We start from the raw sequence: 24,856 nt of genomic DNA, 5'->3' as shown, positions 1-24,856 counted from the left end.
TCAGCAAATTTTCCAGTATAGCTTTTGATTGGTCAACTCCACCATGAAGTACCACTGACTGGACGTATTGGGAGGAGGCACAGCAAAGGGTCCCCAGCTAAAGCACCCCCTTCCAAAAGAATAGGAGCAATAGCGCAGAGCATTATGGGTAAAAAGTACAAAAGCAGTGTAAACCAAGTCACTTTGGATGAAAGGTGCTGCCACCAAAATAAATAAATCAATTTGCCTATAATCTGTCAGCTGGGTCATGCAGAGCGCGGGGCCTGTGCCTGCTGTCGAGCCAGACGCACGGGGGCTGGAGGGCGCCGCGCTAAGCGTCCCGGCCGTTACATAATTTATAAGAGCGGCTCTTTGACATTCGCCCGTGAAGAGGGGAGTCCGGATGTTGATGGGCGCGTCGGACACAAAGCGCCAAAAGCAGCGGGGTCTCGTATATTTTTATAGCTTCCCTTTGTAATCAGAAGACCCAACGCAGAAGACTGACCGCGGCGTTTATAAAGTTTAACCCACTAAGGGGGGGAGAGAATGCCCTTTATGGAATATTCCATCCCTGATTTTGGAATGGTCTCAAAATGCTTAAAAGGGTAGCTACCCCAAAACCAAAAAGGACATATTTTATATATATATATTAATGCTATCCACATGCTACCACCAATCGTATCACAGATATCGCTCATACTCATATCTTCAGCACAGTGATACGAGTGATGTGCGGAGTTCGGGAGAAGGAAATAGTTCTTACATTAAACTGCTCAGGACAAAGTCTGGATTATCTGGCTCTTTAATCGCCACAGAATGATTCCCATTCATTCGCCGATAGCTCCAAAAGTAGAAAGCTCCCAGCAGAACAGCCCAGATGGATGGACAGCACTGAAATCCCTCTAAAACATCCTTTTCCAGTTTTGGGGTGAACTGCCCCTTTAAACACTTTCATGAAATTGCTCTATATTTCTCATGATTATGAAATATAAAATATTTTAAAATGTGTGATTTGCAGCCTAAATGTACTACATGTTATATTCAACCCATAGATCCATTTTCTATGCCCACTTGTCCTATACAATATACGAATATTAATTATCTTAATTTTTTTCAGGCGATATTAGAACTGCACTCAAAAGTGCTGAATTATTACACATTAGAATTATCCCCTTTGATATATTAAAAAATACTGATGAAGCCCTTAAATGTACTGCTATGGCACATCTATATGAACAGGGCCGCCAACTCTCCTGCATCTGGCGTGACACTCCCGCTTTCAGACTCTCACGCGTCTGGCGTGACACTCCCGCTTTCAGACTCTCCTGCATCTGGCGTGACACTCCCGCTTTCAGACTCTCACGCGTCTGGCGTGACACTCCCGCTTTCAGACTCTCACGCGTCTGGCGTGACACTCCCGCTTTCAGACTCTCCTGCGTCTGGCGTGACACTCCCGCTTTCAAACTCTCACGCGTCTGGCGTGACACTCTCGCTTTCAGACTCTCACGCGTCTGGCGTGACACTCGCTTTCAGACTCTCACACTCACGCAAGAAATATTACGGCAAATCTATATTATTCCATTATAAACCTAAAATTAGCTACATCTAAAGTGTTGGGGCAGTTTGCAAACCCTACAAACTATTAATAAAGTAATAAAACTCTTAAATACATGTACAGGTGTGTGCAGATTAGTCTTGAATTGAAAATCTCACTCTAGTCAAAGTTGGCAACACTGTACGTATAACTTATTGTAGCCTGTCATTTTAAAAAGCCAGTAACTGGGAAGCAAAACCCAATACAGATATCTGATCCATGTGCCGGGTATTTGACGCAAATTGGATTGTTTTGTTTTCGACTTGTGCTCAGGGTTTAAACACGCATAACAAACCTTCGCTCAGACACTTAAGAGCCGTCCACTTATACTATCGAGTTACAGCGCTAAAGGGATAGAGCACCGCGCGAGGCTGTTAACACCTGCCCTTCCGGTCACGTGATCCACTCGCGCCTCCATTAGTTGAGTCATCTAATATGAGTGATTTGTATCAGGGTGAGTTTAAGGGCTGTATATGACATTTACATGTATTTTTACCCTCTTATATGTACAGCCCCGTTCTCGCTTTCAGACTAATGAGATGAATGGCAGTCTGCAGAAAATGGGCTTGTGTTTACCCGTCTACTGACGTCTACTCCGGAAAAAAAACACTGTTAAATATATCCACAGACACATTAGCGAGTACTGAGTAAACCGTGAAACAAGAAACGTTGCTTTGATGTAGGGCGGTAAAAATCGGTATTCTAATAGCAACGAATTTTTACTATGGTTTAGTTTTTCTACTGTCTGTGGAAGGACTTGGGTGTCAATAATCTTTGATGAAATAAAAAATAAGCAGTGCGAGCTATTAAATTAAATGAATTTTCTGCACTAGTATTACTAAATATCTTTATTGTATGTTTATGTGTTTATGTGATAAGTATATATAATTTAGTGATTAAGTGACTGCGTAATATGTTGCGTACCTGTACGTGTGAATGCAAATATATGCTAATCCAGTGGTAATGAAATTAAAAGACCGATTCAATTAACCAATATCAAACACATTTTGTCCCCACAAATACACCAAATCTTGTACACACAACAAGGTTAACTGAAGTTTAATTGCACTGTCCTTCATACTCTAGAACATGATCCTACGAATCCCCTACCTTTCTTTTCAATTAGACTAATTGCTATATTCTGACAGCCAGCCTCATTAGCTTAAGTTAATTATTTAAAATGGGATTCCCATTTAATTATTTTGCCTCAGATCTGTCATTGTCTCAGCTGCCTTTGTTTGTGCCCTGGATCACTTAGTCTGTCCATTGAAATCTGCCGACGGGTTGAGGATGCTTAAATAATCACCCAGAACATATGGTTGTATGTAAAGCCAATAAATATATATCACAATGACTCCTAACATTTGTGACGAATTGCAGGTCAGGAAACAGCTGCAGTGAAAGTGTAGGGGGCACCTTCACCTTTTTCCTTAGTTAGTACTGTTATAATGTCTTTCCATCTGACACTTCTTATTACGTTACCAGCAACAAAAGCCTTAATTAGCAATGTTCTGTGTGTTTTTAAACTTTAAATTGAAGTACAGTGAACTTAGCAAAATTCAGCTAACACTTTGAACAAAAGACCTTGGTCAAATTGTTGTTCAGTTTGCTATGCACTTTAAGTAATTTAAAGACTCATGTTAGTGTGTGACCACTGGTGTTCTCGATGGATATCACTGGTAAATTATCTTTTGACGTGATTTATAATATTTCGGTAATATTCTGGCTTAGCGCCATCAATTTTTTCTGGCTTTTTGGCGGCGTTGTAACTTTTTCTTCCAATAAAGCATGAAAAAAAGAAATAATTTCTGCACACAGTAGTACTAATTTAATGCCATAATATTGGTGTTCAGAAGCTAGAGGCCAAAGTTCTTAAATGCAATTATAGTCGAAAATGGCTCCCTTATCACTGTGGGTAGATACAGGGTAAAACTCCTCTGGCAAATCAGTATCACAGAGCCCCTCTATAATGTATAATGCAACACATAAGAGTATTATGTCACAATGCACTTTGATGAATAATTGGTGTCTAATTTGGTTTGGCATTGAAACTTTCCTGGGCCAAACGACGGCTATATGAGGTACTCACTGCAGTATTGTGCTCATATGTTGTGGGCTGCTTTGATTATAAATAATGCAAGTCAGCAGGCGCACGCACAAGATACCGAATAGCTAACGGGCTGTTTTTGCCGCACACGAGCTCTGAGTCTATGCAAAATACTGAAAAAGAAGGCTGTTGAATACTAGAAGTCATGACTATAGATGCTCTCACACCAAGGAGAAGCAGATTTGCTACGCTAGACTAAAACTCTGTGTTCATTGTTGCATTCAACTGTTATGCATATGAGATGGCATGTAGCTGAAGGTATGCTTTATACTGTATGGTCGTTCTTTTTGTAAGCAGTGGGCAGTATTGTGATTTATTTCATACATGAAATGCTTACTAAGGACCAGCATGGTGGCTCAGTGGGTAGGCTGTAGCCTTACAACTTCAGGACTGGGTGGAGAATTGTATCCTAGCTCTTTCTCTGTGTGCTTGTGGAGCTTCCACATTCTTCCTTTGTTTGTATGGGTTTTGTATTGGTGTCCTCTGTCTCATATGCTACGTTACCTGGAACAGACTCCGGGCTTACAGTGATCCTTTACTGCAGTGTTTCCAAATCTGGTCCTCGGGGACCCACAGATAGTCCATGTTTTTGCTCTCTCCCACCTTCCTAAAAATGTGGACTGTCTGGCAGGGAGTTGGGAGGGAGCAAAAATGTGGACTGGCTGTGGGTCACTGGGGACCGGATTGGGAAACACTGCTCGACTGGATATCTTTATGGAAGTTGGATAAGATGTTTACCATATGGGAAGCTTTCCCGGTAAGAAGGCAAAACATTTAGCAGGTGTAGTGAAATCCCAATCCACGTTTCAGTTAGAAATATTTTTTTCACCTCTACATGGAAAACAGTGTTTGTTTTGGGTAAATATGTGACATATTTTCCGATAAAATAATTCAACATTAATAGTGATTCTGTCATTGAAGGCTGTGTCTGGCTCCAATAAACAATGAAGCAGTGCAGTTTATCGTTGGTCTTTCTGACTAGCCTGATGCTGTAACGTATGATAAACCAGGCTCTTAACCTTGTCTGATCTTATCATGGAACCAATTAGTTTATAAAAAGTGAAGAGCGCTCGTCCTGGGTGCCGATTCATTTTCATCTACAAAGGGCAATGCTCCTTGTTAGTATGGACAGCTGCAATCTGGACCTGATAACAGCCTGAGGATTCTGGGACCAAGTGCTTTTGAGACGGCGCATGTGCCATCACAGAGAGAGAGGAATCTCGGCAACACTGCCTCGTTAGTCAGCATCACATAATTAGCTAATTTTATTATGAGTTCTTTTCTTCTTATTTATTTAAATGGACTGAGTGTGTTTGTTTTCTTCATCTATCGCCCCCTACAGGTCTCCACAGAATGGAGCGAGAATGAGCAGAGAGCGGCTGAAGGAAAAGCATGAACTGGAGGTTTATTGAGGTCATCTGCTTCCTGTTTATATGGGACCATATAACAGTTCAGTCTTCCCGCCAGGACCCATCTGCTGCCGAGCAACATGTCTCCAAGCAATTTGACTGGCTCATCTCGGACCGCGGGCCTTTCCACCACTCTCGGAGTTACCTCTCCTTTGTGGAAAGATTCCGCCAAGGATTTACAACCAGATATAAAATATATAGGTAAATATTGTGCCGTTGCGATCGCCGTCTGTGGTTTTTAGAACACCCACATTTCAGCAGGGCCCTTTAAAGACGTATCGACTGAAACAGACAGGGAGTTGTGGCCCTGGCTGAAGTTCTGGAAGCAGCTCTGCTGCCGTGCCCTTGAGGGTGGTGCTTTAGCAGGTGAAACGTACAGAACTTGTATGTAAGTTGTCAGGCAGGGTCTGCTAAGCGGCAAAATGAATGACATTTTACTTAACTTCTCTCTGTAATGATAACCCAGTGATCACACTCTGATCTCTGTAATCCCCGAAACCCAGTGATCCTGATCTGAAACGTGACGTCTTCACATGTCCCCCTAATACGACATCTTGCTGTGTGTGTGGAATTTTCCGGTATACAGAATGCACTATAAGAGTCTGTAATCTACCCCGGGTGGGGGGGATACATTTCCATTTTAGCTGTGAGCAGTATTTAAAAATCATTTTTAGCGTTTTGCCTTGTTTATTGTTTCCCCCCGAAGCACATTTGGGACAGAGCTCTCGGCTATGCTGTAACAGTGCTTTGGGGGTGGGGTGGGGGTGGGGGGGGGGTCACCGTGACCCAGACCTGCCAAAACCCTTACTGTCAGTCTATCTGTCAGCTTCACTTTGGACCTAAAATGTGAAAAACCTTGATGTTGTTGTTCTGCAACAATAAGGTTTGCCTGGTACAGGACTGTGTACTTTCATTGATAGCAAGATTACTTGGAAAGGAAATACTCCAGACAAAAAAATGGCCTATCTCAAAAGTGAAGAAAAAAATGTGCACTCTAATGCTCTCACATTTCCGTGCAGGGTAGGATATAAGAGTGGAATAACAGTCATTTTTTTGAAGTGATTCTGTCGGAGAGAAGAAGAGAGATAACACCTAACCGTGCTAATCATGTGGTAACATGAAGGGAACAGACAGTTTAGCGTAGCGCTTTAGCTTTGATCAGCGCAAAGACGATAACTTAAGGTTTTCCCAGAGATGGAGTCTATCTCATTTCTGTGCTTTTGAGCCTGCAAAAGCGAAATAATTTTAGTTTTACGTGTCTCCAACAACCTTGGATATCATTCCAGAAAAAAATAAATAAAGGCTAGATGCCAAGTACCCCAGTCTTATGCCAAGGCTTAGACATCATTCTGCTGATCACAAGTTCATTAAAGAAACCAGAAAGGTATTTCACCTCATTATTTAGCTGTTTGGCAGATGTATTCAAACATTTCCAACCTGTACCCCTGTTAAGTGTTTATGGCTTGCAGATGCTTTTTTACTGATGCAATTGAGGTTAAGTGCATTCAAACACAGAAGCTTAATGCATTGAAAGGTAGACAAGCAAATGCAATGGCCACAGTTACATAAAACAGCTGGTAGACAGTGAGTGATACAAACAGGACAGAGTGTGAGTGTCATGTCTTCCATTAAACGTATTTTTTCTAAATTTCTCATAAACAAGCTTCTCACCTGCAAATGTGTCTAAAATGTGGTTATTTTAGTTGTTTATAGCAGCAAAATTTGTTGTTTTATCTGTGTCATGCATATAGTACAAGAATTTTATGTAGCAGTTAATTTATGGCCAAAGAGGTTTCTCAGAGCTACAGAAACATATAATTGCTAAATGACATAATGATATTATGAAAGCTCTCTCAGCATTTGGCTTGAATCTTTAATAAGAGAATGCTAAGTGTGTTCAGGTATGATGTAAGGATTTGGAGTTGCATACTGAGCTTTCTGCCAACGTCATGTATGTGGATAGTCAGAATAACAGGTTTATTGATTCGTTTTTGCTTTTTGATAATTTGTTGGCGCAGTTCCAGCTGTAATCACTGTAAGTTTTTTTTTTTTTATAAATATCACTTAATATCTTAACCAGTTCATGTCAATTTTGTATAGTGTCTTTGTGCTCAGTTTTCTTGTAGCAAATAGGGAAACTGATGTTGGATGTACAATATATACCTGCTTAAGTGTTTTGGTAATCAGTGATCTTTGTCTGCTGTAGCTTGTTGCGAGGCTGTGTTTATGATCTAAGGTGCATTGTGTCTTGATTACTGAGCTGGTTTATATGTGGATTTGTATCCACAAATACTACAATATTTTGGTAGCGCACAGAGGCAGCAAAGCAGAACAACAGTGACTGTGCTTAATGGTTCTGCACTGGTCCTGCTTCTTCTGTGCTGTTTGATGTACTCTCTGCATGCGGTGACCTTGAGTCGCTTCAGAGGGAAGATTCAGCCAAAGCTGAAGTAAATGCATGTGAATGTAAAGTTTAAGTAGGCCGAAAGAAGCTTAAGTGAGCCAAAATGTGCAGCGCCCTCTGTCAGTGTGGAGGGCTGCAATCTGGGCCTATCTAGCTTATCTGCTTTCTGTGTTCTCTTCGCTTTAAAGCGGGTTTTACAGCACTGCAGTTGTGTATAACGGTACCCTAACCCGAAAGGTTTTCTGTGAAAAGCAGTCCCTAATTATCAAATAATTAAACAAAGACCTTAAGGGAATGCTAAAGTGTTGAGCTGAAAAGTTGAATGATAGTGTGTGTTTGCAGTTTTGTGGCGAGGGAAGTAGCACATTTTGACTGCTTACGGAAGAATCACCACAAAACTATCAGTACGTTGTCCTTCCTGTTTAATATGTGCGCTGAGCTGTGGCATAAGTCAGATTTTGACATAATAAATCCTTAACACATGTGACATACAATATATAATCTGACATGTGTTATATATTATAATTGTAGATTTATAGTAGGTTATATTATGGCATATTTATATCCTGCTCTGGTCTGCAGTGATTTCATGTCAGTAAAACTGCACTGTCCTCCTCAGCCATGTGCTTAATTTGATCATTTTCGGGAAATCTGCTCTGATACTGAGAACGTATTGGGCAGTCACTAAAATTGATTGATTGCCACTTTTTTTTCCTCCCCATTAAACTAGGTGTTTCTGCCAGTGTCATTTTTAACTGCCAAGCTATCACTTTGCCCACAACAGACTATATGTAGGTCATCACAGCAAATCTAGAATGACAGCCAGACCAGCTGACATTCAGATGCATATTTATAGATGCGGAAAACATGAATGCATTGTCAGAATCATCAGAGGAAACATTTTTCGGTAGCTTGGAGACTTTCAGCTTGGAGACAGCTGTGTCATAAATGCGTGTTCACTTTGACTATCGCTGCCTTCTACTGCAGCCTTAAAAGATAAAGAACAAGGAGTATTTCTTACAATATGTGGGCGATTTTTTTTATTTTTATTTTTTTTTGTTTTTTGTTTGAGATAAAGTGGTGATACCTTTGTGAGAATGTCTCTGTTGGGATTCACCAAAGACACAGCGTTTAAATGCTAGTTTGAAGTGACAGGAGGCTTTAATGGGGCTCGGCACTGCTGTGAGTGATTTATATAAACAGGAGATGAACTGAGAAGCCCCTGACTGACACATTAGTGGAATGTTTGCTGCAAACCTTGGTCACCTGACATGCTCTTTAAAGGGCTGTTGTCTGGTGTTCAGGAGAAAATCTGTGAGTTACACTTGCAGAATTCGGAAAAAAAAAAGAACTTCATCCTTCATTTTCTATACACCATCCGCTAAGTGGAAAGCACTACTGTTACGCTGATCCACAAAACAATTTAAAGGGAATTATGGCTTTGAAACCCAGCAAAACTCGTTGAGACGCAATCATATAACCAATGGGAAGTAGGATAACAATGATTGACAGGGCACAGTAATCCCACCCACTGTGAGTCTAAACTAATCTTAGACGGCATCCAGGGTGTCTCTGCTCTTGCAGCCACTGTAGCACAGATTCGGTTTTTTTCTGTTGAGTTTGCAATGTTCCCCTTGCTTATGTTTGGCTGTCTCCTGGCACTTCACTCTGCTCCCCCAGAGACAGGTGCTTCGGGTAAATTGGTGACTCCCCTTCACCAGGCCGCTGTCCTGTACAGGGTGTACCCTGCTTTGCCACAGCCGCTTCCCACATACACACTCTGGATCACGGTGACCCAAATTTTTTTTAAGTGCATATTGAAAATACATGGAAGGTGCATGTTTTTTTTTTTTTTTTTTTTTTAGACTCCAGAGTATTGGGTTTTTTTATTTTTTTTTGCCCGGAGGTTTACAGGTCTCTCCTGAGAGCCACGGAGCTGCAGCTCTCGTCAGCTTGGAGTGTGTACTCTCTCTCTCTCTCTCTCTAAAATCTGTCGCAAACCCTGAAATGAGTATTAATTGCCCCAGAATGTGGCACATGGCTGCAGATCTTCCCCGACACACTCGCAGGCGCACGATGGCTTTCACGCAGCGACATGTTGTTCCCCCGGCAATCTTATACAATACTGAGCAGCTGCTGGAAATTCAAAATATTACCCCTTTGCTTTCTTTACTCTGTTAATCTTCCCTTCAACGAACTGACAAGGTACAACAAATAGGCGACTAGATAGAGCTTTGATTCTCCTCCTTTCCTGTCAACACCTTAGAATTTTGGAAAAAAACATCTCCCCCTCTCTTTGTCTCTTGATACATTCGATTAATTTTTGCTGAAGTGAAGACTCTCCCTCACTCCAGCCTTAAGTCAGTCCATTCCTGCTTTTCATGTTTATTTCCCGTTTTATGTCATCTTTGCTACCACTCTGCCATGTGCAGGTGCCGCATTTGTGCATCCGTTTGTCTGACGGCTGCATCACGGGAGCGTTTAGATAAACTCCCTTTTGGGGTCCCGAGTCCGTGTGCTGCCTGTTCATGTCAGGGACCAGTGATTATTTGATGGGGGAGGGTTTGGAGTGGAGTGGGCTCTGCATCTGCAGTTGTCCGAGTTTGTACACGGATCCTGACACTAAAATTCAAAGGTTTCGCACAAAAGCCCAGTCTCCGTCACTTATTGAGCTGAAGTAAGCGTTAAAAATTCAGCCATCGATGCAGAATATCACCTTGCCGGTGACAGGACAATTACAGGCTGCGTCAGTGCCCAGCAGAACACAGCGCATTTCTCATTAAAAATTGAATTGGAAAATCTGCAGTCACATCTGTCAGACATCTTCGCGAAAGCTAGACAAATGGCTGATACTGATTAGCGGGCAGATTTGCAATGAAGTTGCAAGCATTGGGCTTTTAAAATTTTTATATTTATGATTTTTTTTTTATTTCCTGCCATTCTCTGAGGAAATTAAACCTAAATGCTGCAGTTCTTCTGTCTGGTCAGAGGTCTGAGTTGCAGTTAATAAATTACCCTAAGCTTCGAATTGTTCTCTAAATGCCATTGAATAATTACTGCATGTTTAAAGACAATGCACCTTACATTCAGTGCGAAGGAGAGCAGAGTCTCAGACGGGCAGCAAACAGATAATGTTACAGTCATTGAAGTACTGGAAGTCTGCAAGACACAGCTGGCTAGTGCCTTTCTGTCCATTTTTCGGCGAGCGAGGTAAAGCCTACTGAAGGGGTCTAATCGGAATTCTGGGATATTATGGTTCTCACCAGGTCGAGAGACTAAGGTGTCTGGAAGGAGACTTTGGCATTGTAGGAAAACACAGGAAAAATATTTTTTATATTGCCGTTTTGAGCTAAGCTTTTATTCAGTGCTTGGTGTAACTGAGAGTACAAGGAATTTAATGTGGAATTTAGATGGAAATGTTTTTTTTAACACCTGGCCACAGTAAAATTAAGACAGAGGCCTCCACAGAAGCCTTATCTTTTTCCACTGGCAAACTCCTTAAATTGGAAGAGGCTGAACTGGGACCACTCTATTAATGATCAAAAGGGCATTCACACTTGCGGTTCTCTGTTTACATGGGACAAGATGCAGAGATTAGAGGCTTTTTGTAAATATTGCAGCGGATACTGAGCTTAGTGTTCAGCTCTTTTTTTATGTTTCTGGAGAATCATCACAGTGCAGAAAATGAACCCAATGAGTAGAAAAAAAAATAAAAAATAAAGATAACCTACATTTCAGCATAAAATTATCATAAAACGGCCATGTTGTTCCCACCATTTATTCGTTGCAGCTGTTTACCCAAATGAGGCTGCAGGAGACTGTGGAATCATTCATAAATGCTGGATGTAGTGTTCAGCTTTCAGGGCCCGATAGCACAAGACTGTTTCAGATCTTGTTTTTAAATATACCTATATAATGTCCCCTGTCTTTCTGAAGAAAAGACATCAGTGATTGCAGTCAAAAACTAAAAAGAAAATGGCAAAAGTCTTATACTTTGGTTACTTATGATTACGATTAGGGCTGAGTGGGGGTTAAGGTTGTCATTGTTGGATTTAGGGTTTTCCCCCATAAAAATGAATGGAGAGTCCCTACAAAGGCATGAATACCAATGTGTTTGTGTGTGTGTGTGTGTGTGTATGTATATGTATGTGTGTGTATATAATTAGGGCTGTCAAAATTAACGGGTTAACACAGATTAATCCATCATAATGATTAGTCTGATTAAAATTTTTAACGCAACTAACCCATCTGCAGCGCAGAATGATTCAAAATCATTGAAATGTCTCTGTCAACCCATTTCGGGCAGTTTTAGTGCGTTTTGAAGCCGGAAGTGACAACATGCGCTCCCGTTTCTCGGAGATCCGACAAATATCTCGGAGCAGCACAGAGGATCCCGAGTTCAGAATCCAAGATGGCTGCGCCCTTTATCAACAAAAGGGAAAGTTGTAGTTTTATACTGTTTAAGCACTACTTCTCATTTGTGGCTCATTAAATCGGTCGCACACGCTATACCGTCCAACTTATCTGTGGATGTGTTGCTACGGAGTTTTATATGAAAAGCACCGCACATAATGTATTATCAACTGATATTGCTAACAATAGCAATTAACCGGGCTAGAATTGGACTTCATGATTAGTTGGATTATTTGTCGGACTTACGGTAGTTCGTGCTAATTGTAAGCGAAACGAAGATAAAGACCATTTAAACTGAGGTACCTTAAATCCGACAAGTTGTCCGGCTAAGCAAAAAAATCTTGCTTTTTGATATGGGTCCATGGTATTGCACTTCTGTGGCAGATGGAATGCATCCGACTCATGTTCAAGATGTTCAATAAACATATGTGTGTATATGTATATATTTGAATTTGTACCAATTTGTACCAATATGAAGCAAATTATTTCCCCAAGAGCTCCTCCTTTGTCTGTATAATTTAGAGAGTTGCTGATTAAACCAGACTTACATGGAGACAGAGTATCCCATGGCTTTTACTTTCAGGAGAGATCACAGTCAGCAAAGTAACGCTGATCTACTGCAAGGCAGTCCAGCCACAGGCCACTCCAAGGTCTGTAATAACCTGGACATGCCGTCGAACCAAATGCAGATGTTCCAGTCTTTGGCTTTCATTTGGAGGCTGCTAAAAACAATGCCCAGAGTATCAGTGAAATGATTCCCGCATTAGTGTTAATGGGCTGATGCTAATCGGGCCAGATACACTTTAAGCTAGTTCTACAATTTACTCAGTCGGTTGGGGTAGCCCATGTGAAAAGTAGATATATCAATTCTTGTTATGAGTTAACGTAAAACATAAACTAGATATCCCGCATTTCCATCCGTCCATTATCGTGACCGCTTAATCTCCACTTGGGTCGCGGGGGGCCGGAACAACCGGGCGCAGGCAGGAGCTAACCCTGGGTGGGCGCCAGCACACTGCAGTATCCCGTATTTAACGTTAAATAAGTTGGATCTGATCACAGTAACGGTAACCAACAATGGGTTGGTGCTAATCAGACCAGATACACATAAAGCGAGTTCTAAAGACTCGATTGGTTGGGAAACGCGTGCCAAAAATACATAAATAAATTCTTGAGATTAGTTATGAAACATCAACTAGCTGTTCTATATTTAACATTAAATTTACGTTAAATACAAAGTACAAGTTGAATACAGTGCCTGAATAGGTGTGCAGATTGTTTTGTCATGTGCTGTGCAAAAACTGTGTCTCTAGAGAGAAGCTACTGTATCTTTTAATCATACATCTATTTGGTGCTTTAATGGGGAAATGGTAATAAAGTGAAGTAATAGCTTATATCACCGTCTATTTTTATCTGTCGCTGGTGAGTTAATTAGTTTCGCACAGGCTACCAATTTGACTTGCATCCTGTTACCCAGCTGTCTTCTGTGTTCTGTAGTATTGTTCTCATATTATGCTATTCTGCTTAGTAAGGGAAATCTATGATTATAATATAATTAATTAATGTTTAGAAAATTGCTTTGTCCAGTTTTTATTTATTATGCAGATAAATGTAGAACATAGCAGTTGAAATGAGAAGTAACAGGTAACAAATGCATTTTCAGAAGCTAAAAGAGTGTTGAAAATCGCAGTTTAGTTATCATATTCTTTATGAATTTATTGACACTACAAGGTCAATCATGTTTTGGATGATCTGCGATCGGCCATTGTTCCTGTCCCTGTCTCATGCTTGTCTTGTCTGAAAAATCCAATATAAATGCAAATCTACTCAACATTACATTTTTAAAGGGTTTGAATAACCATTGTTTTGTAATCAAAGAGTGAGATGGAGAGCATCAATTGGGATGAACATATTTATAAAATGGCCAGTCTGGCTCCTCGTCGATCAGGGCCGTGGCATGAGGCTTAGAGAGAGAGAGAGAGCTGAGAGGCTTGCTCTACACAGCCATTGTAATGGGAGTAATTACAAACCGAAAATCTATAAAGCCCTGGACTTGATAAGCGTTTACAAAGATTTGCTAAAGGATCCCACAGTGCCAATGCACTCTTTTTGGGTTCTTCATCACAAATTTTTCAGTGGGTGCCCTTCAAACACTGTGTCTGAGGAATATTCAGCACTATTACAAATATTACGACTGTATTATAATCTACATATAACATTTTTCAAGCAGTCAGACATTTGCACGCTGATATTTATATTTATTTATGTTTATTTTTCTTATTTATTGGATAAAAATAAAACAATTTTGTGGTTTTATTGCACAATGTTGATGCTAATGTATATTACAATTTTAATGTTCACTGGCAACACACACATACAAATACACACATATATACATAAACACATATACTGTGTTTACATATATAAATAGCAACTTAATAAGAATTAAATAACTTAATATTCCTCTTTAAACAATATGAAAAATAGCAATGAGTGGTGATGTTTATTTCTACGTGACTTCACAGGGCTGCTGTACGTATAACATAGGGAGGCTTACCAGCAACTTTCAGACTAGCTTCGGATCAGTTCGTAAATTAATCGTATTTGTTACATTTGTAATTCTAATTCTATAACATATCATTACAAGTCTAGGGAGATTATGGTCTACCGTCATTTTAAATTGCTTTGTCGTTTTAATCAGCCCGACTCTAATCAATTTATGAAAATTTCATGATTGCGATTTAGTATGTGGTTACTGTGCTGAGTTACATTTCACCGTTCTGCACCATCTCATGCTGCCTGAAATCAGGCTGATTGGCTGATTTGAAGTTTGATGTCGATTTTTCATCACCGTTTACTGGAGTGAAACCTTTACATTGTTATGCCCTGGTTTCCCCCTTGACATTCCGACCAGAAATAAATTCTAAACCCCAAAAAGTTGCACTTTTAAAGACTGTTGTCCAAATAAACTCAAATCGTATAATTTCCTATCTCTAAAAATATTTGCTTCCTTCGGGGGGCACTTTTTTACTGGCCTAGTTTTCGTTAGTGTTCAGTTTCATCTGCTATATGGGGAATACAGCGAGGCTGAACTCATATTCACGCTGCACGCGAACAGACAGGGAGCTTACAGAGAGCGAGGGAGGTAAGTTCATGGTGTTCGGTGAGCGGCGTGTGGCCCACCCTTGCAGCGGGCGGGTGGAGAGGAGAGGTCACGCTCAGGGAGAGGAGACGAGCACAACATACCACTCTGCTTGTTTCAGATCCTGCAACGTCGTATTTGCAGATGACCAAACATCGGGAATACTGTCAGTCAAGTTGTGGTATTTGTGTTAGCCGCGTTAGCCACGTTAGCATGCATATCATGTTTCTTTCTGTGGAGGGGGGCTGCGTCACTGTGTGTGACTCCGCATGTTCGGATGCTGTGCCTCTGATTGGAAGGTCATTGTTTCAAATCCCAGGGTCAGCAGAGTGATGTCACTGATGGGCCCTTGAGCAAGACCCTTAACCTCCGATTGTTCCAGGGACCGTCTGACCCTTTCTTCTCCAAAGAAAAATGCATGTCGCTTTGGATAAAAGCTGCTGCTAAATAAATAAAACGTATATGGATGGATCTTGTCCAAGTGTTCAACAAATAACCGAGTGCTGTCTTTGGTTTCACTAATAACAATTGTGATCTTGAACATTCTTTATAATTAAAACAAAAAAAAAGAAAAGAAAATCCAGGCCATGACTAAAATGTTTTCAAAAACATTGCACACCTTGGATGGGGAGGGCGATGAAGGGAGGCAGCGGGAGAACGAATCATGTCACGACCCTCTTAGAATTCTGACGACGGTCCCTCACTGCGGGATTAGTTAATGACTGCTGGGAGGAGCTGGTAATTAGTCGAGAAATGGAGTTGGAAAGAGTGTCAGGGTTAGGCATTGACTGATGCTTCTGTGCTGAAGCAAAGGCTTTCTCATCCTTGGGGAAGAGGCGACATCACTGTTGGGATGGAGAGGTACGTCGCGTGACACAGATGTCCCAGACGTAATCGCCGACCGATAACCGCTGGAACCTGAACATGTAATCAATTACGGCATCAATTACTGATAGTCCTTTTTAGGTAACTGATCTGTTGACATATGAACAATGCATGTAAACAGACCAGTATGGAAAGAACACATGATCATCTGTCCCGTAGTTATTTATGTCTGTGGAAAATGTAATGTACCGCTACAGCGTATTATTTAATGGGGCAGATTAGAGATCAGCATTATATCCTTATGCCTTCACAATTGTGGTGTAAGTCCCGCCCCTTTCTCTGTATGTGGGGTTTGTATGTTCTCCTCCAAATCCAGAAACAGGTGAGCTACATGAGCCTGTTTGTGAACCTGCGGTGGGGTAGCATCCCCTGCCTTGTGTCCTTGTGCAGTCGGCTTTTGATTCAGTGTGACCCTGCACTGTATAAAAGCACGAGTGTAAGTGTGTTCACATGTTATTTGATAATATAGTTTGTAAATGTGCTTGCATCACAATTTTAGCTATAATTGTTACAAACACAGGTAGCAAAAAAGGAGCTTTATATATATATATATATCATTGTTGCTTAGGGGTGGATAAGGATTAAGTGGAAAAATTAATGCAGACGGCCTCGTTAGCCTACCCAGCTAGCTTGCCAAGCATTTCCAGTCCAGCTGCACTTGGATGCCTTTCAGAGCACATTACAGTGATTAGCACAGAGTATGGAGCACGCTAACTCAGAGGTCACCAGAGGTTATCAGTGTTTCCTCTCTATTGACTGTGTGCTTAGCTCACCTCCCTTCTCTACCCCCTCCCCCCCACCCATGTGTATGGAAGCCTGACACCCCTTGGAAGAAAAATTGCTTTTTTGCTGTGACGTGGCCAGAAAAATATTATAGAATTTCCTATAGCATCTGCACCTTAGAAAGCAGTATTAATATATTAGTACAATATGTACCCTATTAGCATGAAATTATTAGCATTTATGCTCTTATATCGATAAATATACATGATTCTTCCTTGTTTATAATACAGCTGACTTAATAAATATAATTATATCCAATAGAGAGAGGAGTCAGGAGACGTTTACTCACTGGAGAGTAAACCGAATACGTCTGGGTATTTAATCCCTTCAGTGAGAGACTTAGGTTCCTATTTGCATAAAAATCTAATTGATTTTGCATTTCATAGCTAATCACACCCCTTTCACGTACATTCTGGGCGAAAGCTAAACCGCCAATTTGCACGTGAAATCAGCCGGAACGCAATGCTGCTCCGGTAGAGTGTGATGTCAGTAGCTGGACTCAGGGTGGACTGACTTCATTCCACGCGGGTGCCGGGCTTAATGTTGGCACTATGGGAACCGGAAGATCTGGGAAACGGGATCTTTCGGGAGCCAGGAACTCCAGCTACTATGCTCTTTGAAAGAGACACTCTCTGTCCCAGAGCTGGTAGCTGACGGTCTGCTGGCCGCAGAGACTGGTTTAACTGGTGTGTAAGCTGGAATGGAGCACAGAATCCATCTGTCATCCCTATTTACCCTGTTCAGAAACTGGAAACCTAGCACCGGGCAACTTGGGAAGACTCAGAGATTTACCCTCAACATGGAACTGTGGTTACAGGCTAATATTGAATGAAAAACGAGCAACAGTTCATTATATAAAATGATTTTCAATACTTATTTAGTTGTTCAGGCTAAATATAGCCTATAAATCGAATGATACACCGGATAACTTTTCCCCTTTCAAACTTATAATTAGCATTCTTATTAAAATGAAGAACATGCAGTACATGAGTTTGCAATGCTTTTGGCAGATGGGGAAGCGCATCTAAAGTGATGCATTGTGCTGCCCGTCACTGGGATAAGCAGGCTTGGCCTCGCTCCAGCTTTATTGAAGCCGTACTTCAGTTCTGCTTCTTCATTTTTCTCTGGAGGCCACGTGTGGACATACCTCCCACTAGCGCTATAGACTGTACACCTCATTGCTGGGATCTGGGAGTCCTTGTCAAAAATGGCAGCGTGAAGTTGATTGTCGTTGCCTAGGTGTGCAGATGCTGGAAACGGTTCACTGGGGAAACTGTGAGCTTAGAAGTGACTGGTTATTGTTCACTAGTAACGCTATAGAAGTTACCGTTCAAAAACTGGCATTGCTCATTTATTCCAAAGTTGACTTACTGGTAAACTCTGAACACTTTATTAATAGCATATTCAGTGGGCGAAGAAGAATACAAACGAAAAGAAAACAAAAGCCCTGAAACAAAACAGTTAGTTTTTTTGTGTGTGTGTGTGTGTGTTTCTTTTTCTTCTCTGATATAGCTGCCACTGGAGTTGCTGCCACCAGTGTGGACAGATGGACTCGGCGGGAATCCGGCTTGTGCATTATGGTACTTCTTGCAGAGATATTACAGCAACCCATCCAGAAAAAGGAGGGAGGAAAATGACTTGGATAAATGTTAGAAATTTAACTCTGCAATGTAAATGAACTGCTAGAAGCAAAAGGGAGGCAGAATGAGGCTGTGGCAGGTCACTGGGGGGGGGGGGGGGCGACTCCAGGAATGCTCACAGTAAAGTGAGGGAACTAGAAATTTATTTGTGAAAAAAACATTGTAGCATCTAATAAAAAAAAACATTAAAGTGCAACACAAAGTAAAATCAGTCCTAAATTGCCAAACAAATAGTGTGTGCCCTCAGTGTGGGGCCACTGGAATTTGCCCAGCTGACCCTATTTAAACCCTAACAAGCTGATTATACCAATCAGGGTCAGCTGGGGCTTATTGCCTCAGGGCTCCGTAGTTACGGGCCCAGTGGCCATCATGGAGGTCACCCAAGCCCGGACCCGTGCCATGCCATCCATCTCTTACCTGCCCATTGTACACATATGGTCGACTTTGAGCCCCGAAAACCTGGAACATTCTAGAATGGATTGATTTTTATTTTTTATTTTTTTAACTTCTCTGCATAGGCTTCTGTGCAGATGAATGATGGCCTGCTGCACATTCGGTAAGTAGGTGGGCAGTTGCCGAGTGTTTCCACGGCATTTGATTGGGAGGGAGCGATGGCAGCCAAAAAGCAGAAGGAGTCTGAGATTTATTCTGTTGGCCTCTGTGTACTGGTGCGGCGCGGGGACCGGCCGCGGGCCGCAGGGCGGCCATGAAAATGAGATGCATCGATTTCAGCAAAGCCTCCCACTGAAGGGTATTGGATAAAGATTTATTCCATAATATGTTTAAAGGGACTGGCAGCTCAGAAACCATCCAGGAATTCAATTGTATCTGTGGCCGCCTGATTTATGACTTTACACTTGCTGTCTGACGATTATGAAAACTCAGATTGGGGTGCCGTGCCCCCCCCCCGCAGCCCCCCAGCAGAAATGCAGTTCTGCCACAAGATAAAGGTTGGTAGCAGACAAGCACGAGAGAGCGCAGGGGGTCGGAGGAGGGGGAGGGGGAGGGGGATCAGCGTGGGGAGAAGCCCTGCATGCAGACTCCCACTTCGAACTGCAGCGGCCTGATCACTACATCTGCTTTATGCATGTATGCATGCACACACGCAGCAGGGTTCATGTTCAAACGGCATGCAGACATTCTTTCAAAAAATTATCTCCATCCATACAGCTTATATAACTCAAAACAGTTTCACGTAAAAATGACATTATATATATAATCACACACACACACACACACACACACACACAACCCTGTGTCCAAAACAGCAAGCTCTGTGAAATGTAAACAGAATGTGATATTTTGCAAATCGTATAAACCCATACTTAATTGGAAGTAGAACAAACACAGCATATCAGATGTTGAAACTGAGAAATTGACAAAGTTTGAATTTGTTTCCAACAATGTGCTTCAAAAAAGTTTGGCAAGAAAAGAACTGGAAAAGTTGTGCAATGCACAAACAAAACATCTGATTGAATATCTCACAACTAATGAGGTTAATTAGCAACAGGTCAGTAAGATGATTGGGTATAAAAAGAGCCCCCCAGAGAGGCAGAGTCTCTGTGCAGTGAAGATGGGGAGATGTTCACCACTCTCTGAAAGACTGTAGAATTTCAAATAATTTGAGAATTTTTTCATTTATGGTACATAACAGCATTCAAAGACTCAGAGAATCCAGAGAAATCTCTGTACACAAGGGACAAGGCCAAAAACCGATATTGGATAGCCATGATCTTCAGGTCCTCAGGCGGCACTGCAATAAAAACAGACGTGATTCTGTAGCCGAAATCACTGCATGGCTCCAGGAACACTTCTGAAAACCACTGTCTGTGGACACAGTTCATCACTGCATCCACAAATGCAGGATGGAACTCTACCATGCAAAGAAAACACCATATCTGAACAAGATCCAGAAATGCCCTGGACTTGATGGACTGAGGCAAAATGGAAAAATTTCCTGTGGTCTGATGAATCATAATTTCAAAATCTTTTGGAAATCATGGACGCCGCATCCTCCAGACTAAAGAGGACAGGGACCCTCCAGCTTATGAGCGAACTGTTCAAAAGCCAGAATCCGCGGTGGTATGGGGGTGCATTAGTGCCCATGGCCTGGGTAGCTTACACATCTGGGAAGGCGCCATTAATGCTGAACGATATATACAGGTTTCGGAGCAACATATGCTGCCATCTAGACAACGTCTTTTTGAGAGAAGGTATATTTCAGCAAGACAATGCTAAACTGCTTGTATTACCACAGCATGGCTCCGTAGTATAAGAGTCCGGGTGCTACAGTACACTGGCCTGCCTGCAGTCCAGACCTGTCGCCCGTTGAAAACATTTGGCACATCATGAAACAAAAAGTATGACAAAGGAGACCCCAAACTGTTGAGCAGTTGAAATTCTGTATCAGGCAATAATGGGACGACATTTCACTTTCAAAACTGCAGCAACTGGTCTCAGTTCCCAGACATTTCCAGCATGTTGTTAAAAGGAGAGGTGATGCAGCACAGTGGTAAACAAGCCCCCGACCCAACTTTTATAAAACCTGTGGCTGGCATCAAATTCAAATCGAGCATGTATTTATACAGAAAACACAAAAATTTCTCAGTTTCAACATTTATTCTATTTTCAGTTAAATCTGGGTTTGAATTATTTTTAAATCATTGCATTCTGTTTTTATTTACATTTTACACAGGGCATATATGACATCTTATGTGCATGTACATATGCATTTAAACATTATATGGTCTTTTGTTGCATGCAGTATATAGAATCACATGCAATATACTGTATGTGTATATACTGTTTGTCTGCAGAGAGATATCGTGAGTGTTGTACAGGATGTGCTTCTCCCTTCGTGTTCTCCCAAGCCCCCCACCCCCCCCCCGCTTCCCACACTCCAAAGGCGTGCCGAATTTATGCCTGTGAATGTGCATGCCTGCACCCCGCGAGCCCCCTGCACCCCGCGAGCCCCCTGCAACGGGCTGGCACATCACGCCACCCGCGGTACGCTCTGGACCCGACACGACCGCGACTCGGGGGAGGGATTTACATTCCGTTGCCGCATCAGGGGCTCTCTCTCTCTCTCTCTCTCTCTCTCTCTCTCTCTGTCCCCGTGTTGCAATTTGCGGCCGCGCTACAGTCATTGTCACGATTCTTTTTAAGCGTATAATCGCACCAGCCTTATTACATACTTCAGCTACGGACATTGGAACAGGACGCGGACCACTCCGGCTACGCTTTCCCAGTAAACAAGCTCCATGGCCAAACTGGATGGCATACGCCAGGCCATCTCCGTTCCCGTCCCCGAAAATGACACCTTGCCACATTTGTCTTTGATGAGGGGACTGCAGTGTCCCCACACTGCCTCCGCCAGCCTCACCCTAATATCAGACTTCAGCAGGACTGCCAGAATAAGCCATCTGCGTGGTGAAATATTGTAATTCTCGAAGGCCGCTTACAGGCGTCCAGATTTCACGCTCTGGCAATCGGACTTTTGTGGCTGTGGCCGCCAAGGATGTGACAGGGAGAATACCAAGGTGAACGGACTGTAGAGTAGCGAGCATTATGGGGACAGGGGTGTCTTGTGTAGCCCGCTAACGGGAGGGGAGGGCGCACATCCCGGTGTGGAGGTTGCCTAGACGAAGTCCGGCGTGGCAAATTAGGCTCGAGAAATGCCAGCCCTCTTGGTTTGGCAGGATCTTGCCAATCTGGCAGAAATGTGTGTGCACAGATGCAAGTCCATCCCTGAGTATTTATAAGAAATATTACCCTCTTTAAAAGTCTAAATGTAAAAGAAAGGTTAATACGGTGGACTTGTATGTCTTTTAGATTCATATCTGTCCCTCCACAAGCTGAAGGTCATGTATTACATGTATCACAGAACCTCTTTTCTGTTGGTAGCTAAGACCCGTAGCTGCTTCCAGCGTAGGGTCTCCTCCTAGTGCTTCATACTGTCCGGGACAAGCTCGTAGGGCACTATGATCCTCCACTGGCTAAGTGGTTGGATGATGGATGGATGGGTCTGTGACTTAATTTAAATACTAAAGAAAAATAGTTTCATATGATTGACATCTTTGCTAATGTCTGTGACACAAAGTGCCTGATAAATGCCCCTTGTGGAAACAAAAAAAAAAACACTCCTCCCAGTCTCGCTGTGGAAAATGTGTAAGTGGAACTGACACTTAGCCATGATGGTTAAAATAATGGTTTGTTAGATGGTCTTTGCTGGAATTCAGAAGCTGATGTCTTGTGTTATGGTGAATAGGTGACTGAAAGGAAATGCCCCCCCCCCCCAAAAAAAAAAAAAAAGTTAGCATCAGCTGAACTGTTTTAGTGATTCACAGAAGGTCTCCAGGGATGAGAACGAGGATGATTGATAGTTTTCCCGCTCTATTAAAAAGATGTTCTTTTAAAACATCTTAAGAAAGTTTTCCCTGCAGGAAGAAGGGAGAAGAAACATCAACAACAGCATCAACGACATTAACAGAAAAAACCCTTAAATGGGATTCCACTTCTCCAGGAATAAAGGCTGCGTAGAAATAAAAACACTTTTATATTTTAAAAGAGCAGCAATATATTCAGAAACTGTACTGCTTGTCAGATATCTAAAGCCAAGGAAGACAAATAGATAAGGTCTGTAGAAGGTAAACAAGAAATATTTCGGATTTTGGAGCACAACAGAGTGATATTTATAGCATTCTTTGCCATCCACCTGACTCACATGAGCAGAGTCACTGTGTTTAGTAAACTTTTAGTGGATTTCAAGTTATGGAGGTTTTTAGGTCATAATGGAGGTAGGCCCTTAGAGCCAGATCAGACATGTTTGTTTTCTGCAGCGGCGTCACTATGATCTAAAATGGACAGGTCCTATGGGTAACCTTGAGCTATGTCACTGTTCCGCCACATTCTCCTCCGAGGGGCCAAAAATCAGTCCCCTTAACTTAGGGAGCTGTTGGCCCTGCAGAAAGGTCCGGTGAGAGGTGGCAGTATGCAGCCTTTTCATGGTGGAATGAAGTCACGGGACACCATCCATCTGCCAGTTCTGGAATTCCGGGCATATGGACCAAAATACATATGTCGGCCACATATGGCGTGGCACTAACCGCCGAAGCTGTGAGCGGACCGTCGAAAAGGGAATGACACATGAGACAGATTTTTAAAAAGATTCTTCTGGTTTATCCATCTCCTCATCGGTTTGGTCGCCTGTCTTGCGAGTGCATTCGCGGCCTGTGGTGTATCACAAAATGAGCATGTTTTAATCAACCAAAAGGGTGCAGTTGAATTCTGGTCCGTGTTTTCACCTGTGCAGATGCAGAGGGTGTTCTGGGGGTGACGCTTCAGAAACCGCAGGTCAATTAAGGACTGCGATATTTTAAGTGAGGCTGCGTACTTACCCCCTGTTTGCCCGTGAGGACCCAGCCGGAGGGTAAGGTGTGGGCACGCACGAATAAAGACAACGTTTGACATTTTTGTTCTTTCCTGTCTGGAGGGTGGCAGTGAATCACAGTGATTTACCGCTGTCATTCCTGACTAATAGGCACCTTGTATAATTGGTGAAATGGAATCTTGAGTGAAGCCACAAACGATCGCAGGAAGGTTCAAAACGCCTCGAAATCTGACAGCTTTGCCAAGAATGACAGAGGAGAGGGGGAGTGGGAGAACAAGAGCCCAGAGGATTAAGCGCTTTCCTTATTTATTTGTGTTTGTAGGCGGCCAAACTGGGAATTCATTGAGACAGCGAGGAGCTGAATTAAAAACCGCTCTTTCGCAAAACAAACACAAAGCCCACATTAAACTAATTTTACCGGGTGACTCAACATCAAGCTATCACGTCCAGATTTTGTAAGATAGTTCAACACATTCTTTCAAAAAAACAGACTCTCTTCCAAGTGCAATCAACATGTACCTTGTCAGCTTCACAGCGCGTTATGTTTACTAAGTGAATAGTCTGTATGTAAATGCACCTATTTGCAAAGCAAATTTGAGTAACACCTGAACATGGCAGCAGAGGAGGCGAGACGCTCGCAACTGATGGCGTGCTGAACATGGGGGGGGCGAGGACGGCCTCAGAACGACGCCGAGTGACGGGTACAGCATCCCGTTCGGCTCGAGGCCCAGGAACACTGGAACACGTTCTGATTTTGACGGAATAGTGGTTGGTGTGGGGAGCTCAGCGAGCCAATCCCTACACATTTTTCCCTTTATATATGTATTGCACTTTATCACCCGGGTCTTTATTCTGCCACGGCATCCTGTTAGGGACCGTGGCAAGCAGATCTTAGTCGCGGTGCAGCAGGTTCATTCAGAACAGAACGAAGGCCCCCATTGATAACAGCCCAAGCCAAACCCAGGAACAAATGAACTTCAATGGAGCCTCAGTTCACAGACATTCACCAGTCATGGTGCTGCCAAGTTAAAATTGAAGTAGAATCATCCCATCCATCCATCCATCCATCCATCAATCTTTCATACCGCTCCTGAGCAGGATCACTGAGCGG

At 42.4% G+C, this 24,856-nt stretch overlaps 1 protein-coding gene across 3 annotated transcripts in view; it reads left to right on the top strand.

The window, feature by feature from the left end:
• Positions 1 to 24,856, top strand: part of brinp1 (bone morphogenetic protein/retinoic acid inducible neural-specific 1) — an 86,972-nt gene that overhangs the window by 22,017 nt on the left and 40,099 nt on the right. Inside the window, exons 1-2 of one of the 3 annotated variants that reach the window (XM_072714763.1) lie at positions 1,911 to 2,008; positions 5,023 to 5,290. In XM_072714763.1, the coding sequence (XP_072570864.1) occupies positions 5,073 to 5,290 (218 nt within the window). In that variant the 5' untranslated portion in view covers positions 1,911 to 2,008; positions 5,023 to 5,072. Of the gene's footprint in view, positions 1 to 1,910; positions 2,028 to 5,022; positions 5,291 to 24,856 lie in introns of those variants that run through there. The other 2 variants (XM_072714762.1, XM_072714761.1) reach the window with 2 other exon arrangements.

This window comes from Paramormyrops kingsleyae, chromosome 7 (assembly GCF_048594095.1).
Source record: "Paramormyrops kingsleyae isolate MSU_618 chromosome 7, PKINGS_0.4, whole genome shotgun sequence".
Classification (NCBI taxonomy): domain Eukaryota; kingdom Metazoa; phylum Chordata; class Actinopteri; order Osteoglossiformes; family Mormyridae; genus Paramormyrops; species Paramormyrops kingsleyae.
This window is presented reverse-complemented; position numbering and strand designations above follow the sequence as displayed.